Source organism: Accipiter gentilis, chromosome 17 (genome assembly GCF_929443795.1).
Source record: "Accipiter gentilis chromosome 17, bAccGen1.1, whole genome shotgun sequence".
Lineage (NCBI taxonomy): Eukaryota > Metazoa > Chordata > Aves > Accipitriformes > Accipitridae > Astur > Astur gentilis.
The window spans coordinates 5,465,606-5,484,981 of record NC_064896.1 but is presented as its reverse complement, the minus strand read 5'-3'; the positions used below and the strand labels follow the sequence as shown (position 1 = coordinate 5,484,981).

The following is a 19,376-nucleotide window of genomic DNA, read 5'->3' as shown; positions in this document are numbered from 1 at the left end:
GCTATGCAATCCAGCATAGATTAATTAAGTCAAATTTCTACATTCCAGCATTACTGAAGGAGGTTTTTTGTAAAATAATATACCCAGGAAGAGCATGCAAGGAGGCAGTTAAAGAGGGAGAGAGTGTGGGTAGATGATTAAAGTATAAGAGTGAGGAGAGCAAGCTCATGTTTTGTGCTCTGCCTTTTGATTTCTTAAGGATTTTCTCTATTAAACTATTTTAAAGAGCAAGAAAACAAACTCGGGTGGGAGGTCTGAAGATCTGGCAGTATATAATGTGGTAAAGGGCTTTGAATTTTTTTGAGTGAAAGTTGCAGGACTCTTGTTTCATGAAATACTGTGCAGACAAGCAGGTTACAGAGGAAGAGCTCTTGTTCTCTGAGGTGACTCTTTAAAAACATGACTTTGGTTTCTAATTCTGCCATGTAGTCCCCTGCTTTCCTGTACCTAAAATTGGGTAATAACATCTCCCTGTCTGTTTCTGGCCTCACTTTTTCTGAGTTTGTTGATGGATATGTCTGCCTGAGGCTGGTAAGACTATGTGACTTAAAAACATGCATCGTCATCTCTCAATTTTTTTTTTTTTTTTGTCTTTTTTTTCTTTAATACAGGTTAGTTGGCTGCCCATATTCTGATGTGAACCTCAACAGAGAAAACTTGTTACAGGACCGCCTGAGTGGGGAGAGACCTTCCCCTAGCAATAGCATGCAGAAAGCCAAGAGGCTGGAAACTCCTGTCCCGTTTCTGTTGGGAGCAGGAGAGTCTTCTCAGGAGGACTCTCCACAATCCAGGTGAGTTGAACCCTTTCTTCGGCAGGTACTGGGGAGCAAAACCATTTTACAAGGCTGAAAACACAGGAATTGGCCGAGAAGCAGCAGAGCATTGAGTTCATCTGTCTGTAATATTGACCCATGCCCCAGACACTCTTAACACGGAGCAGTGCACTTTTATACCCTCGTATGCCTTAATAGGTTTCTTGATTCCTTAATCCTGCTGCTCTGGTCACATTCCAACAAAGGAAATTGCATTCTGTCTCCATAAATTTTTCCTTGCTGTTTCTATTTAAAATATATTCTTTTCCTTCGTTTCCTGTCCTAAAACTGTCAAGCAAGGTTATTTTGCACTATTAAACTGTAACTGCAATCCACCCCAGAGTCGGCTGCATTACACTGGTAGGCGTAATGACTACATGTGTATCACTTGGCAAACAAGTTGAGCTCCTTCAGATATTTTTTTTTCTTACATGAAAATCTTGGAATTGAGTAGCATTGAAGCAAACAGTGTGTTAGTTCTTGGACTGCAGGAGGCAGTTAGAATGTGTCATGGGACAGACCTGGACATGAAGGCTTTTATTATTGTCACCTTTAGTCTGTATGAATCCAGTCTCACTAGAGCAAACTCCAGCAACGCTTTTGGTCTTTGTTGTATATGACATCTTATATACCTTTTAAAGTTCATTTATTTGCTTAGATTTATAACATTTTCAAGATATATCTGGCCAGAAAAAGGGAAAGCTTCTCTCCCCTCCCTGGCATACATGGCCAGAGTTTTACTCCTCCCATCCCAGAAATGCGCAAGCATCTCCATTTCCTAATTTTAACATCAGAATTGATTGCGTTTCAATGGCACCATTACCATAAAGCTCTCTCAGGAGCTTTGGGATTCTCCCAGAATAAATAGCATTCTAAAATTGTAATATCTTTCTATTATTCTAAATATTTCATTTCCTGGTAGTGTGAGGTCTGTATTCAGTATGCAAATCTGATAACACTTTACTGCTTGTCCGTCCTTGGGCAACTGTGTAGCTCAATTTATGCATCAAACTCAGTCATGGAGAGTCTTAAATGTTATCTGGAGGTATCAAGATTCAAAGATCTTAAATCTCTTGATTTCACCATAACACATAATTCAGTGGGTTTCTTGTAGCTGCTGGGATCACAGCTTCAGTCCACAGGGGCTGATTTATTTCACATAATCTCTCTCAATCTGCACTGAAGAGTAAAAAATCACTTTGTACTGCGCCCGTGATGATGGTGGGGGAGAGGAAAGCTTCTACCACTAGGTGGTAGTTGTTGCTCTCACTTGCAAGGAGCAGCCAGCTTTGCTCTCCTGTGGGAAAAGGGAACAGAGGATATCAGCTTAGCTGCTATCATTTGTCTGTCTTTCTAGAAAATCTGCACAAGACAGTGAAAAGTCATGTCAAAGCAGTGTTCACAGTCTGTCGGAACAGTCTGAAAACAATCAAGAGAGAGACTGGATAGAAGAGGATTCCTCTGCAGACATCAAAGCCAAACCAAAAAAGTAAATAAGATTTTTGTGATGTATTTTCATCATTTACAGTTGTGTTTCTTGATGATGATGCTGTATTTAAAATACAGATGTAAATCATAACTTAGAACAGCCCAATTTGATCAGAGATCTGCAGCATAGGGTAAAATCTCCTCCCTTCCTCCCATTATTTTGGGCCCTCTCTTTCCTGCAGTAAACTCAAATCTGAGTTCTAGCCATGAATTTAATAGCACAGTTCTTAGCTTAGAGAGAGGTGTCAAGGACAGAGCAGGGCTATTGCTTATTTTAAGAGGGAAAAGGTTTGGGTTCCGAAAAGTCCTATTAATCTCTGTATAGAGAAGAAATTATATCAATTTGTGTATCTCTTGAAATGTTTTGTAATTGGTGCTTTCAGGCTTGGGTGCTCGCATGCCTATATAAAGTTCCAGCTGGTGAAACAGGAAAGCAATGGGAAAGGTTGGTTAAATTTTATTTCTTTTTCTGTGCATGTGTGCATATATGTGCAATATACCACAGTCACAAGGAGCATTTAAAACTTTACAGCTTTTTTTGTCTTTGATTCCACAGTCAAGAGAAAGCAGATGCTGGAGGTGATGGTAATGGTAGTCTTTCTTCCGTTAAAATGAGGAGGAAGGGTAAAATTACTTAGAAGTGAAAGGTTTAATGCTTTGTAGAGTGAAGCCTCATATTTATTAACTGAAAAGACAAGCTTGCACCATCTCTTGTACCACTGCATACTCTTCTGAAGTGGCAAGGGGTTTTTGTTCCCCAGACAGTTGGTGACCATTCTGCTGACAGAGCCAGCAGAGGTGTCAAGGGACACTTGCTCAAAACCTGGCAAATAGTTTAAGTTCCAGCGACTTACTTCTTTCTTTAGACTCCTTTGGGTTTTCAGAAACATAATCTGAATCATTTTGGGCAGTGACTTTTTTAAGGTTCGCCTATGGATGAAAAAGAAAACAAAAATTAAATGGAAAAACAATGTCTTTTTTTTTCCTGGTACATGACAGGTTAAGTTTTAAGAGAAGCTTTCTGATATCACTTTAGCAAACCATATGCTTAACTTTCAGATTTACTATAAAAAGTCATTTCAGAGAACGGAGCTGACCAGGCTTTTAGGAGGATTTAACATGGTAATAAGTCTCCAATCAAAAATAGCTAAGCAGGCACAAACTGGGACAGGTGCCTAGGCTTTTTTTTTTTTTTTTTTTTTTTTTTTTTAATACTCATTTTTACCTAGTGCTGACTTCTGCAGTCAGAGCTGGAGAATTCTGCCAGCTATGAGCTGCAGTTGCAGCTGGCAGGGAAAGCTGTCTGCTCTCCCTTTGCATTCACCTTAAACAGAATGATGGAAATCAGTAAAGGGAAGTTCTGCAATAATCCACTGACCTGTAATTTCATGATTACCCAGAGCTTTCATCTCATCTATATTTAAACTATTAGAACACAGCTTCCTTCTCAAAGGGAAAGTAATTTGTTTAGATCGTGGTTTGGACGCTTACCCCCGAGGATTTGGGCTTAGTGAAGAAAAGGAGACAGTCTGTGATAGAAGCAGTGCCCATCCAGCAGGAACGTGGCAGTATGTAAAACCCTAGGCACGAATAGGAGCTCCTGTGGCAGGGAGGTGGGGGCAAGGCTAGCTGCTGCCCCTGCCACCAGGGAGGTGGGGGAGGCAGGTGAGGAGTGACAGCCCTCCCAGGAACAGTGTCCTGTGCCCTGTTGTCACCAGGAGTATCAGCTCCTGAACTGAGCAGTTCTTGCTCAGGCTTTATTTTTTTAAATCCTCCCTCTTTGGTCTCATTATTAGAAATACAGACCTGTATTTGATGCTGTCCCACATCCTTTAGGAGGTGGAGATGAGGTAACATGACACAGTGGGGGACAGGGGAGTGACCTTTCGCTAGATCAGGCTCTACCTCCAGCACTGCTTTCACTTAGGCTGGTGAGGAGCAGGCAAATCATGGAAATTTGCTTTTTCTTTATAATACTGTTTTGATTTATGCTGTACACATAGCGACTGGCACACCCCACAGATACTAACACACCAGCCTACTAACAACCGTTTGTGCTAACACTGAGCAAGCTTGGCAGAGGCAAGCAGCAGCCGTACCAGCGCTGGGCATGCTGAACCTTTCTGAAAGCAGGAAGAAAATGGGAATTTTGTATGGTTGCCACGGGATGGCGCCGGGCAGCCTGTGCACCCTGTGCACAGCCTGGCATGGTGGGGGGCGAGGGGACAGCACACATTAACTGCTGTAAACCAGAGGAATGTTTCCCATCTTGTTTCCATCTTCTGCTTCGCTTCCTGTTGTATAACCAGGCAAGTCCCTGTAGGACCATGACTCTGCACTACTCGAGTGATCTCATTAGGGAGGGGAGATTTCTTCCTTTTCTCGCCTTGATTTTTAAAGCTTCCATCACTTGACACATGAGGAGGGAGTTGATGTCTGGAGGTAACATGCAGCACTCCTGGCCTGGGAGGCTCTGGGGGAGACAGCAAGCTCAGGCCATCAGCTGGCACGCGTAGCGCTCTTCGCAGGCTGGCTACAGCTGTGAGCTGGAATGATGCCATTAGTTTCCAGCTGAAGATTCTGTTACCAGAACTCCTCCACCTTGTCAATAAAATGCTGCAAACATCTTTTCTGTTAGCAGCATGACATCATTTTCCAGGGAAGAAGCTGACGATAAAGCCTCCAGCCTGGCAATCTTATCTTTTTTTTCTTTCTCCTTCTCAGGAGGGTGGAAAGAACGCCCTCAAAGCTCAGCGTGCCATGCAGTAGCCGTGCCTGGCTGTCTGCTCACCCTGCCTTGCTTTTCCCTCCTGAGTGTGACCCTTCCTCCTGCTTTGCTGTAATTGCTCCTGCTTGAAGCCTCACTCTGACTTGTGTCATTTCCTTTTCCAGACCCTGATTTGGATCTCCAGCAGGCCCTCCACCAGTCCATCTTCATGCCTTCCCTGGCCTCTAACCCGACCCACCGCCTCCATCTTTGCTGGGAGCAGCACTGCAAGCTCTTGCCAGAGGTCTCGGGCCTCACAGCCAAACACGTGGCCAAATGGACTGTGGAAGAGGTGAGTTACCTGTTCCCTCTTCTGCTCTCTTGGGGTGCAGGAATGCCAGAGCCCTCCTCTTCTGGAGTGCTCGTTGGAAGACATCTTTATTTTCTTTCCTTTCCTAGGCAATGCTTTTCTGTTTGCTTTGCATATGCTGTAGCTGACTCAGCTAGAAGTTATACCCAAGTCCCTTTTTAAGGGAGGGGAAGGATCCCTGTTAACCCTCTGGTGTCCACAGCTTATTTCCCTGAATAGGATTCCCTCCCTTCCTTTGTTTATTTACCTCTTGATCTTTTTAGTCCTCAGGCCTGAAACATGAATCTGACAGCAGATTCTGTTTCTCTCTGATCTCCCTCCCCCTCTCTTGTGACTTTGCTGCTGATTCACTTCTACGTTGCAGATAATGCCAAACTGCACTGTGCATGCCCACTCCTCCTTCATCTCCCTGCCTGATTCCCCTGGAACAAAACTGCCCACAGCCTGACCTGATTTCTGACAGAGGTAGCTGTGCAGCTGGGGATATGTCTCTGCAGTCCTAGCTCTTGAGATGTCTCCTGTAATTAGGTGGCATGTGAAAAAGCCGGTGTCTTTTGTGTGCTGAGTAGTTGGTTTTTGCCTTGATGCCTTGGGCTTGGACCCTAGCGCTTAATCGCAGGCCATTTAATTCAAGAGAAATGTGCTGTAACGTTGTGCTCGCAAGTATGTAGGTAATCTGCAAAGCAGGAAAAAGGTGCTGTTCTTCATTATGCATAGAGGATCTTCAGAGACTTTTAGAAAGTGCATTTTCCCAAAGTACCTCTTACATCAGATAAATCCAATCTTGACTTTGCTCTTCATACTGGAAGACTGCTAGGAGGCTGGTGGGATTGCAGTCTCACAGGAGACAGGAACCACAGCAATTGTGAAGGGGATAGAGCAATTAGTGTTGCTGTTTTAGAACTTGGTCCTTTTTTTTGTTGGGTTTTTTGGGGGTAATGAAAATGTGTTTGAATTGAATCCATAGCAAGGAAGAAAAAAGTATCTCTGAAAGATTTGTTGTTCATACCCTTCTTTTGAGAAAGCTTCCAATGATTTTTCCAAAAGGTCTTCTAGAAAATAAGTAAAGGCAGAAGCAGTTAATCCTCTGAAGTGAAAATCAGAATCTCTTTCTTTTGGACAAAACATGGAGGCTGCTTCATGGAAGAACAGAGTCAGGATACAAGCCAAATAAAATTTGTCCTTTGCAGTTGACCTTTAAAGCAACTGCTGGGTAAATTTAACTGGGATATTAGTTTGATAACGGATGAATGTAAGCAGGGACCACAGGGCATGAATGCAGGGCACTCTGGATATAGTGATTCAAAAACCAGAATACACTTAACTGTGCTCTGTCCTGCAGCCTGAAACAACTGATGAAGTTTGGACTGCCAGTAGGAGTGTGAATGGCACATTAAAAAGATCAGCTGTAGCACCACAATGGACTGGCTAAAGACATTACAGGCTTTGTCTTGAATTTCAGTAAAGTGGATCTGGTTTTGCAAATTATGTTCGTCGCAGATTCCCATAGGAATCAGTTTGGCCTCTGTATGAGCACTTGCAGGATCAGCATGTGCAGTGAAATGTAGCCGGAGGTCTGGAAGATGAAAGCAGCAGGACTTTCTGTGTTTTAGTGAGTCCAAAGTAGATTTGATCTGTCGGCATTTGGGCTCCTAACATCTTCCTACAGGGCAAACATTTGCCTTTGGGTTGTGCTTTGAACGCTGCTGCACAAAAGAGCCCATTCTGCTGATCTGAAACAAGAGCATTGGGGGTGTAAAATTCTCCTTTGGTTTCAGACTGAAGAACTGTTTTTATTTTATAAAAAACACATTAAGGAAAAAAATGTTGCTTTAATTCTCTGTTGGTTGAGAACAGCTGAAATGGCAGAGCAGCAGCAGTATTTAGGGGCCTTCAAGCTAAGAAACTCTTGGTAACACTGAACAATCAACAAGAGTAGTTACTTTAATACAGCTTTGTTATTTATTGAAAGCTTCCTGTCATGTTTTCAGAGCACAGCTAGTGAAGGATATTGAATCACAGAAGAACATTAGTATGTGCTAGAGTTGTATTGTTCATTAGTTAATCCTGCATCAGAAGCTAATACCTTGTGGGGGGACTGTCCTTGTGCTAATTGCTTGTGTGTTACTAAATCCCAGTTAAACTCAGCCTCTCTCTGCATAGTCTCCTGAGGTGTTGTCCGTTCTGCTATAGCTTGATGTTAAAGGAGTGCTGTATGAGGCTACCTTCCAACTTTACCAAAAAGGTACACCAATACTGTGCTGGTTTCAATATATCACACACAGCTGGGGTTGTGTCAGCACCTTCCATATGGGTTGCACAGTGTTTCTAAGATGTTCTCAGAATTACACAAAGCTCTTTTTCAACCCCCTTCCCTTTACCAACATGTAGTTGTAGTGTAAAAAGCTTCCACCAGATAGTTCTGTGAGCACTGAGGTTGTTGCCAGCCAGAAGGGCAGGCAGGCATTCACCTCCTCAAAGGAAAAGCCCTGATCTGCCCCATCCCACTGTGCTCTGAACCTGTTTGACACCTCTCCCACCCTCATCTTGAGCCCCTCCGGCCTTACCCTTTCCCTTGGTTCAGGGCTTCACTGCCACCATTGTGGGGCTGTGCTGGTTTCCTCTAGCCCATGGTGTTACTGTGTTTTGGCCTTGTGCACCCGAACCTCCTTTGTCCTTCAACTGCCATGTCTTTGTCTGGGGACTCTCCTCCCCCAGCAGTGATGGGCCAGGCAGGTCACTGCAGCTCAGTGGAACCCAGGGTCTGGCTCACATGCTGGGGACCTTCTCTTGCATCCTTCTTCCCTCTCTTTTCTCCATTTCTGGTAAACCGCAGGACTCCTGTTTGTTTAAAAGGCTGCTCTTGCGGCAAGGAGTGCTTGCAGTGTTTGTACAAATTACTTCTGGGACAGATCAAAGGCCCGTCACTCAGTGTCAGTGACAATAGCCAGCGGCAATTGTGCAGGGAAGGACGCAGGAGCAAGGCAAGCTCAGACCATTCCCCAGAGATTTCTACCAGCCTCTCAATACCATAGACACTAAAGGGCACTTATCGTTTTGCCCTGAGGGGTCCAACTGTCTCCTAAATTCTGGAAGGTACTAGACCCTGCAGAAGGATTTTCATTTGTTTTTTAATTTTAAGGAGGTGGGGGGATTTAAAAGGAAAGTAGTATTTTGTTATTTGTTTATAATAGAAGTCTGCACTTCTACAGAAGAAAATGTGGAGTCATTGCCCGATGTGGATTTTAGGAGTTACCTTTAAAATGGAGCTGTCTCTACTAGCAGAAGATAAGGGCAAAACATGAGAGGGATGGTCTGCTTTCAGATTACATAACAGAAACAACGGGAGTCAGAGCTGTTCACCAAAAATCAGCTTCTGCCAGGGTAGAGCAAAACCAGAGGGCATGCTGACAGCTCCATTCCTGCGTGGTCGGAACTGGGGGAAGGGAATGAATATTAGTCAAGTGGTAGGATCAGCTGGAGATGCAATGACACGATTTAGGAGAGAATCTGACAATCCTGAGTTAAAGGGAAGCTTGTATTTGACAGTGACCCCTCCTAATTGTTTGTCTGTTTGTGTTCGTGGAAGAAATGTCACATCTGTAATAACTCAAATGAATATGCCTGATGAAACAGAGCTGTTCCTGCAAGGGAGCATCCAATTAGCATGAGATGTTTGATCTGATTATGCCTCAATATACAAATCTTCTATGAACCAGTGAAGCTACAGCTGGAGAAGACAATACATATTAAGTCATCTTCCACTGCATTCAGGACTGCTTCTCACACTGCTTAGTGTTATATAATGTAATCCAAGGGCTGCTAGCATGTCTCTGGGGTGATTATTCCAAATGTTAATGGATTTCCTGCTTGGAAAGGTTTTTCCCTAATGTGAAATGTAAAATTTTTACTTGTTTAATCCTGTTGGTTCCATGGATCCTGTGCACCCACCATGGATTAAATAAAACCAAAACTCCTTTCCTTCCCAGCTCTTCTGCCTTCGCTATGTTGGTAAACCAGCAGTACTCATTCGGTTGGTTTATCTTGTCTCTTAAAGGCATGTCATCATGGGAAACTGTCTAAATCCTTTTTTCTTTTTAATTTTATTTTCCAGCAATACCATAGAGAAAGTGAAGTTGTGGATGGGTTTAAAATAGTATAGCCATATATGTCTTTTTAATCTGTAGAAATATTTTTGATATTTTATAAAGATCCTAAAATGGAGAAACTAGACTTTTACAGAAGGATAAATGGTCAAAAGGCAATACAGAAAGTATTATAGGTAATCAGAATATGCTTTGCAGGGTTGTTGCAGCAACAACCCAGTGATGTTTTTCATATATATCCTTCATTAATGGGAGAGTTGCAAGTACTAAAGTTTTAAAAACTCTGGCATATAGAACTCTCATACAGAAATAAGACGTTTTTGCTTGGTGATGCCCCATTTTAATCATCCATGTTTCAGTTTTCTCAAATGTAATTTCAGGTGGTAAGCTTTATCCAGCGTTTACCTGGTTGCAAGGAACAAGCATCTGTTTTCAGGGAAGAGGTAAGTCAAGTCTGCCCAAATCCTGTGCCATGCCACTGGCTGGTCTGATGGCAGTGAGGTGGTGTTGTACCCCATCACTCTGGAGTTACAGTGCAGATAGCATAGACATGCTCATACTTGTCATTAAAGAGCCTCTGGCATTTAGGAGGCAGCTTCAGCATCGAGCTGAATTCCAGCATGGCTAATTGCATTCTGCTGCTTTAAATTTCCCCTGCAGTTCCAATCACTGAGCTTATGCTTAACATCCTGTCTTGGACTATTGTGTAGTGGGTTTGGCATCGTTATAAAGATGTCCTGTTGGAATGGTGGAATGAAGATCTCATCTGCTCCCTCAAACGAGCACATATGCCTGCTTCTCTTGGTGAGGCTGGCAGTCATAGGGTTTCCCAGGAATTGCTGGCTTGCCCCATGGGCTGAGGTGAAAGCAGGAGGGGAACCTTTCCTTGAACAAGCAGTGGTTGGGCAATCAGAGCATCTCCTGCATGCAGCGTGTCCTGTCATCGCTGCCAGGTGCTGGGCTGGACTTGTTCCCTGTTTGTGGTGCTTTCACCATGGCTTCTCGGAAACCTCAGCTGGCACAGGATATGGCTGTCCTGGTTTTTAGCACACTTCTTTGCATGGATCATAGACACTTAGTCTCTGTTGAGTGCTTTGGCTTCCAGTTACATTGCAGGTATGATTTGGAGGTTCTTTATGAGCCCCTGATTAATTTGCACAGACATACCTCCCCTTCTATCATCACAGCTCTACAGCTCTGATTGTAAGAGCTTGAGGAAAGGGGCTGTACCTTCTCTGTTCTGTGCGGCACTGAGTGCACCCTCTGGACCACGGAAAAGCATTGCACATTGTAGTGACTGTAAAGGGCAGGTTTTTAATAGATGACTGCTCCCCAGAGCTGGCTTCCTTTCAGTATGAATCAGGCTGTAGTGCATTTTATGGGATATATGTATTTGTATTTTGTTTTCCCTTATTTTAAAAACACCCACTCACACAAAATAAAAAGCAAAAGAAATGGAGGCTTGCACAAAGCACTGTTCACAATGTAACAATATAGTGGACTACTGTTTAATTGAATATAGTGGGAATGGTGAAATTTATTCAAATGAACCAATCTTTCAGTGTAGCTGAGTGTAAAAGGTATGTCCTCATTTCTAGCAAAGATGCATTCAGAGGTGAGAGTTTGGTAGGTAAGATGTAACTAGCAAATCTTCTAATGAATCCAACCATTCACAATGTATTTTATTTCTTCTAGCTGTAATTTAAACGGGTCCTGAACACAGTGACTGCTTTCTGGTTCAGAGAGCAGCATAGCCATGTTCTATTTTAATACCTTACTTTCTGCAGCCTCAAAGTATGATTCCCTATGCCAAGTGAGAGGGGCTTGGGTACTTTTTCAGGTTTATGCTCAAACCAAATTGTCAGTTTGAAATTAAAACCCTTTTAGCAGTTTGGCTTTGGCCAGTATTCAGGTGTGAGTGATGGGACTGCTGAACTCCACCCACGTTGTTCATTAGCTGTAATCAGGCCTTTGAGTGCTCACCGTTCAGGATAAATAAATCCCTTGCAGACTTCTCTTGGCCGGGGGGCGGGGGGGGGGGGGGGGGGGAAGGGGGAAGGGGGAAGGGGGAAGGGGGAAGGGGGAAGGGAGGGGGGGGAGGGATAAGTTGCTGCTTACATTAGGAATGAAGAGAACAAATTGTGCACAGAATTTTAAAAACCATCCAAATAAGATGGAACAAAGAAATGAATAATAAAGCACAGGCACTGATACTGTGCTTGTTCTAGGTCCAGTTCAGGGAAGGTCTGTTTAAAATAAGCATCTTTGAGGCAATGCCGTGAAAATGAAGCATAGTAATAATGCTGGACTCAAAACCATTTTGAAATGTAGGACTGTTTTCCAGCAGTTTTCTGCTAGTCTTGACTCTGTATTATTTAATTTAAGCAGCAGTCCATTTGTTTCAAGATATTTTTAACATGTTCATTGCAGTAGTGTAGACTCTAGGCAGCTTGCAAATAAGATTTGGGGACATTGTGTGGCCAATCATCTGTGGGCTGGGAGCACTGCTGTCATTTCCAGTGTACATACTGAGAGGTTAAGTAACTTGCTAACGGTCTCTTGTGTGGTTAGAGAGGGGGAAATCAAATCTCCTGGCTCCCAGCTCTTTGCTTTAATTATATGTTTGTCCAAGTTTATTCAAAGTGTCCTCTTCCACCAGTTGTTACTGTCCAAGTTAGGAAGACTACAGAAATAGAAGAATTGTTATTCTGGATGAGTTGAGTGTCCGGTGTTGTGTGCTGCACTGGTGAACATCAACTGAGAGGATGAGATGCTGTCAGTCTCTGTAAATGGACTTTAATGGAATAACTTAGGGAGACACATATTGTTTGTCTGTGTCCATTAATCTTTGGCTTCTTCCCTGCAGCAATTGAGGTTTATATTAATTATATCTGTGTTGTCTCTGCGGAGGTTCTTGTAAACCTAAGTAAATTTTTAACCTCTTCTTAAAATAATATGTTATGATTTCACTTGCTGCTACCTAAAACATCCTGTATTTTCACAAAGTAGTATGTTTTTCACTTGCTTACTTTGAATTGCTGATGGATTAGGAGAGTGTGTGTGTAAATTCATACAGATTACATGTCTTTTCTATGCCTTGTTCTATATAGCACATGATCTCTTTTACCATGTGCTAAACACACCCATTTAGTGTCATTGAAAACGATTTCACAATAGCCTCCTGTTTCTCCTTTAAACAGAGACTTGTTGTCTATGGGCAGAGTACATCCTAGTTGTGAGAGTAGCCAGATGTTCACATCTCAGGAATCTTTCTCATCTGTAAGGTTTTTCGCAGAGCTGACCAAAAAAAGCCAGAAAAAAAAGGGTGTTTGGCTTTAAATTTTACCCTGAACAGCTTAACAGGGGTTGAAGAGTCTATGCAATGACAGTATGTAATGAATGCACTAGGAAATGGTGATTTTATATTTCTAATAATTTTAGATCAGTGTAATAGATTAATTCTTGGATAGCTGCCTCCTGAAGACTCGCGTTCTAGATTTCCTGATCTAATTTCTGGCCACAGATTGTGAATAGGCCTTAGGATTTTTGACAGTTGCTAGCTTTTTGGAGCAATTATAGTGAATATAAAGTCTAATGAAGCATCTTCCTCATGGTCTCTCCATAAGCCTTGCCCACACTCAGACATCTCTATTTCTAGAAAAAGGGCTGCTAGATGAGGTCTGAGACCCTTGGAAAGGGCAGCATGCCTGGGAACCTCACAGGGATGTGGGTGCCAGAACTAGGGAGAAATACAAGGTTTCAGTCTTTGGACCTGTGTTCATACTTTCATTCCTCAGTTCAAAGTACATTGTTTAACTGGACGACCAGAAGTGAGAATCTTGTCTATCTCTTGATGTTAATCTTTATCTTATTTTGTGTTTCCAACCTCTAGCAGATAGATGGTGAGGCCTTCCTGCTCCTGAACCAGAGCGACATAGTTAAAATACTCAGTATCAAGCTGGGTCCTGCCCTGAAGATCTACAACGCTATTCTCATGTTCAAGTCTGCAGAAGACAACTGAGAAGAGCCCTTCAGCAGAGCCCACAAGGAATTGACAGGGAACGGATCTTCAACTGAGAGCATGACAACATGCCGAACAGGCAAACTGGGACTCAGATATATTTTAAGTAGAACTTATTAAAAATATTTTGAGGACATAAAAATCCTGCCACAGTCTGGAATATGGGGCAGCTTCACTTCCAAGAAGAGGATATTATTATATTTTGTAACTGAATTTGGTTTTGATATATCAATCTCTTTTTGAGATCGAGAAGAAACCTCCAGTTATAAGGGGAATCCAGGGTAATGTTGGTGGAGCTGCAATAGCAAAAAGAAAGCTATGAGTAAAATGACTGCTGTGTCCAATGATAGTGCCTGAAAGAGAGACTGAGTTATCACCAGCATGTTTAATATATTCTGTATGTATAAAAACTCTGAGAAAAGAGAGTAGGAAAAAGATGCACTTCAGAGCAACTTACCTGTATCCTTCAATGCTGTGACTCAAGACCTGACCTTTTCAGGACTGATTTTTAAATTCCAATTTCACTTACTGATCCTAGTTGTTCTAATACCCTTGGCTACTTGGGCTGCTTACACTGCAGCAGAAAGGCACCACGGGCAAAGGGTTTCCATCAGTGATGGCTTGCATTGTTTCTGGTAACAAGCAAAATGTTCTCGTTCATGTCACCGGAGAGCGGGAAGCAAGCCCTGTGTAGTAGCTAGCCTTTGGGTAGAGAAAGATCTCATAACGATATTTCCCACAGGAGACAAAGATAAATATTTTAGCTGTAATTCTCCCATCAGTGCTTTTGTGCAACTGCTGTCTAGACCAGGAACATCTTAGGGCAAAATGGCACAATCAGGAGCACTTGGGAATTTGATGGGTTCATTCTTGTCCTCTCCACTGTCAGCCAAATGCTAGGAACATGAGTTGGAAACCCAGCAGTGGCCAGCATATGCATACAGATGCAAACAGATTTCCTAGAAACAATTTGATTTTATTTTTGAACAATCAAAACTCCTGAATGCTTAGTGTTTTAGACTTTTCAGCCTCCAGGTGGACTTTGGTCTGTTCGACCCAGGAGTCAGTGTGCTGTAGCAGCAGGGCACTGACTCCCCTGCCTCTCTAGTGGCAAGGCAGGCAGAGCACACAGGGAAAAATTTGGCTGGAGGGGAACTGGGGTTTAAACAGACAGCAAAACGAGGTACAAATTACTTCTCAAAAGAGAGAGCTAATCTACGTCAGGAAGGAAGCAAAGCTTGTGGCTGTGTTCCTGTGCATGCAGTCTGTGCTTTCCTGGCAGGAGGGGAGCACGAGTATTTCCTGCTCTGCTCAAAGTCAGAGCATAGTTTTATGAACATGCACATGGGACTGCGATGTCCTGGATGGGGGATTTCCACACCATTACTTCCAGAGCTGTCCTATTACAATGGAAGCCCTGGGCGAAGCCGTGAGTCGTGCTAGGGCTCTGCTCAGTGTTACAATTTGTGCCTGGCGGCATGCTAGCTCATGACTCTTTCTCTGGCCACTCTCCCTGATAGCTACTTGACTGTTCTGGAGTTTAGCTAGAACCATCTTAGCTAGGGAAGCCTTTTCACCCTTGATTCAGAGCTGCCAGGTTAAATCCTGTGTGCGTGAACCCTTCCGAGCACTGTAAGGGTGTTTACATGATGTTGCTGAAGGCAGGTGTGCCATCAGCCTCTGCCAAGGGTTGCATGAATTTCTCGGGGTGCTTCATGATGAGATGTGATCCATCTCTAGGCACCTCAAACTTCCTCCTATAATTGGCATCTTTGTCACCAGTGTTGTTGCCATAGTCCCAGCCCTGCTGCTTCAAGAGCCATTGGGAACAGAATGAACATGCTGTCCATGACAGTGTGGTGACGCAAGGAATGCACTTGGTCTTCCTTCCCTAATCACTCCAAGTCCTTTGTCCAACCTTCCAGGTGCTGAGAAGGTCCTTGTGACTTGCCTAAAGTAGTAAGTTCCTTAAAACTGTAAATAGAGCAGAATCCACACCACTGAAGCCATTCAGTCCTGGATTAATATATAGAGCAATTTGTCTCCATACTTTCTATTTTTATATAAGATGTTAAGGAGTTTAAGCCTTCCACACAGAAGGCATAGGGTTGTGGGATATTTGATAGGTGAAACATTAAATATCAGCCAGGCAACTGCAGGAGAATAATTTAATGCAGTGTTAAGGACTGGACAAGATAGGAGTTTAATTTATTAAAATACATTTTTAGTATGATAACCAGGATATTCACCAAAGAGTCACATTCCTTTATCCCACTCTGCGCATCCGGTGTCAGTGTAGACTTGAATTGTAAGTGGCATGTCCTGGACTCTGACACAACTCGCCTTCTAGGCAAAGCAAAATTGTTTCCTGATAACTGGAGCAGAGGATCTGTAGCTGGACTGTGCTGTTCCTGGCTCTTCACCGACTTGCTAAATAACCCTGAGCCCTTCTTTGCTCCAGTTTCCCCCGCTGTGACACCCAGCCAGATGGGGTGAGTGCAGTTTCACCTTGCTCTTGTTTCTAGCAAGCAGGTCCTGCCAGATTTTCTGTTTTACCTCCTTCCTTTGGGAAACTGAGTTGGGGGACAGCAGATTGCCTCCAGCAATAAAACAAAATATAATATTATTTCATCTCTTTTACTATATATAGATAGAGAATGAAGAGAATTGGTGAAACAAGCAATGAGATGCTAGTCACTGAAATTATTCAAACAGAAGAGAAATCTTTAATCCTAGAGGCTTCCAAGCCAGCTGGATCAAAGACGAAAATGTGAACTTGGAGTTTGTTCAGTGACAGCAAGAGTAGTGCTTTCAGCAAGAAGGAAGGAGGAACCCTTTTAGGGATAGAAGGAGGAGGAATGTGCTTCTTGTGCCTTTTTTTGTAATCTGATAATTGTCTTTGCAGAGCAAGCAAGAATGTGCGCATATCTATTACTGACTCCTTTTCCAAATATAGCTATATTCTAATAAATTCAAGCAACTTCACAATAACACCAGGGGAAAAAGATTTCCAGTGTCTTCACTGGACACATTTAAAATTCCCTTATATTTACAAGACAGAAAAACAACTAAACCAGCTCATCTTTTAGCCCCATAACTTAGGAATTTGTTAGTCGCTGATGCCATTTCACTTGCATCGGGGAGCGCCACTTTCACGTGTGGTTTTGTGACTTGTTTCTGCTGCCAGACTCTGTACAAACTCAGCTCTGCCTTTTCCCAGTCCTGATCGAGGCCTGTGTCAAGGCGAGGGGTCTGCAGATGCCTTTGACTCTCTAATGCCTTGTTGTCTAATTTGAAACATGCACTTTGAAGCAGAAAGCCAAAAGTTGTAGCTCTGTGGTGAACAAAGCTGAAACTGGTTAATGCCACCTGGTTTTAGGAGGCTTTCATTGTCTGCTAAATGTCAGCAGAAACCAGCTGTTGGCCCAACTGAACCCAGAAGTCACTTAGAAATGTAAATATATTACTTAGAAGCAACTCGGAGCTGTGACAACTTCCTGTGGGCCAGCAGTGCAATTGGGAGGTTTCAGTTCTCAGTTTAAATGAATCTCATTCCTGGTTATGTTTTTTGTTCCTGTGTCCCTGGTTTTGAAATCCAAAATGATCAAATTTTTCTCTTTTTCTCCTTGGTAGAGAGTCCTGTTAAAATTTTTCTGTGCCATCACCAACCATCATCCTTGTAATCCAGTAGCAGCAAATTTCTGCTCTGGGTAATGAATCGCATTAAAGTTGGACAGAAGCATTTGGCAACACTGATAGCAAAACTCTACAACCAAAGGAGGAAAAAAAAAAAAAACATTCAGCCCAGGGGATAAGCTAGTTCAGCTGTAGAAGATTTCCTGCCTGCTACTTTCATGCCCTGCTTAGGGATTTATACTACAGAAAGCTTTAAAGTTTTTGACATCCTCTCCATCATGTGATGAGCTAGCTTATTTTTGAAATTCCTATTGCTTGAACTGGAAACACGTGCAGGGGAAGGGAGTGTGCGCCCGTTGTCTCGGTTCAGCCTCTGAAATGTTTGCCTGTTTTAAACCAAACAAATACTTGAGCTTTCTGACACTAGCCATGACGTTGCACTCCACCGATGCTTTCTTCTGGAAATGTGAATAAAATTAATATAAATTCAAACCTGACTTGATCCTTCCGTGTTTGGGTCTGACCCTGGCACGTGCTCGCAGGGAAGCTGGGCTGGCTCGCTGCCCTGAAGGCCTGTCACCGGGGTGGCTTGGTCATCGCAGAGGTTTGTCCCCTTGTTTTCCTCCCCCTAAACCTAGCAATCAAAATGCAGGCAGCATTTTCATCTCTTTCATCAGGCAGAGCAAAGCCAAATATTTGAGCTCTCCTTGATTTGTACACAGGACAGCATCAGCCTTGGCCAGCTTCATCCGCTGAGGCTGTGCCTAATCCCCCAATTCCTTGCTGTCCTCTGCTGCTGACAGAATATTTTAATCCCTCATGGTTTCCTATTGCAGACCATCCCAGGACTCTGCCATCTTCCTAAAGCGGCTTCCAACTTTGTTTAACTAAAACTTAGCAAGAACTTGTTATTCCTATGAATCAATGTTAAAACTTGGCATTTTGAGGGGTTTGTGTCTGTTTTACCTTCTTTAATGCTTTATTGGACTTCTTCACTGTGTCCTCCATAACAATTTTAATTAACTCACCTGGGCATTTGTTTCTGCTGTAATTGTAATTAGCTGATAAATTGCAAAACACTGTGCAACATGCCATCAGTTGGTTTTCCCCCAAACTCAGGTGGCAGAAACTTCTTCCTGATCTTCACAGAGGTGTTTCTGATGGAGCCAAGAGGCTGAAGCTGCACCTGCAGTGCGTCACGGAGCCAAGGGCAGGAGGGGACCAGGGCACAGATTCACTTTGGTGGCTGAGATTAGCAGACCTTTCAAAGCTAAAAATATTGGAGAGTTGGCACCCAGCCATAATTTCTAAACTATCCCATCATCGAGGTAAACATTTGCTCTCATTGGTTTTTCCCTTCCAAGGATTTTTTGCTTCTATTTAAACCCTGGCTTGTTTGCTTTTGTTACCGTGATTGGATTCCCAGTCTGGTTAGCTGCGATGCTTGTTGCACGCTCAGTAACATCAAATTTTGCTTTTACTTGCTCTGTTAGTTCCCTTGGGGTTCTGCTGGGATGCATGCTTGTCTCTGTCACTGCACTTGTGATATCTGAATTTCTATGCGGAAGGGATTTTTTTTAACCAAGATTTTGATGGAGAAGTCTTAACAGAGCAGGGTGTATTAATCACCCAAATGGCTGATTATATTTGCAGATTATTCTGCTCAGGCAGACAGTCCCGAGTCATACTTCTCCTTGGGCAGGAAAAACCTGTAGTTTATTTTTTGCCTGCTTGAATGCTCAAGTCATTCTGTGGTCAGCCCTGACTGTGCTCCTTGGGACTGATTTTTCCCTTGTGCTGAAGCCCTTGCACAATTCCCTGGTGGGTTTTGCACACCCACTGGAGGGGTTGGAGGGGTCTCTTTGATTTAAAGTGAAGACAAAGTATGGTGGAAGGGACATGCTGCCTGCATCACTTCTTTGCATCATCCCTCAGCTGAACATCTCTCCCCTCGCAAGCCTGGTTGCAGCCCTTCAGACTGGCTCAAGCTACCAGAGCAAAACTACTTAAACTCTGCCTGTCCAAAATGCTCATCAAAACCCCTTGTAATTACACTGAGCTTTGGCAGCTGTGACTCAAGGGTTGCATTTGCACACACACCATTGAAGCACTCCCTTAGCCTGCACTTCCAGAAGAGACCTCCTCGACCTCCTCCTCTCCAGCAGCTCTGCCCTGTGGAGGACGGTGATACCCAGCTGTGCAGTGAGGTATGTGCACGAACCTTCACTCGTTGCCT

General features: G+C 43.2%; 1 protein-coding gene across 1 annotated transcript in view; it reads left to right on the top strand.

Annotated features, from left to right (window-relative positions):
• Window positions 1-17,632, top strand: part of LOC126047305 (lethal(3)malignant brain tumor-like protein 4) — a 49,009-nt gene extending 31,377 nt beyond the window's left edge. Inside the window, 6 exon segments of the mRNA XM_049820800.1 lie at window positions 612-791; window positions 2,170-2,301; window positions 2,684-2,745; window positions 5,193-5,359; window positions 9,864-9,926; window positions 13,376-17,632. Of these exon segments, the coding sequence (XP_049676757.1) occupies window positions 612-791; window positions 2,170-2,301; window positions 2,684-2,745; window positions 5,193-5,359; window positions 9,864-9,926; window positions 13,376-13,504 (733 nt within the window). The 3' untranslated portion in view covers window positions 13,505-17,632.
• Window positions 17,633-19,376: the final 1,744 nt, after the last annotated feature.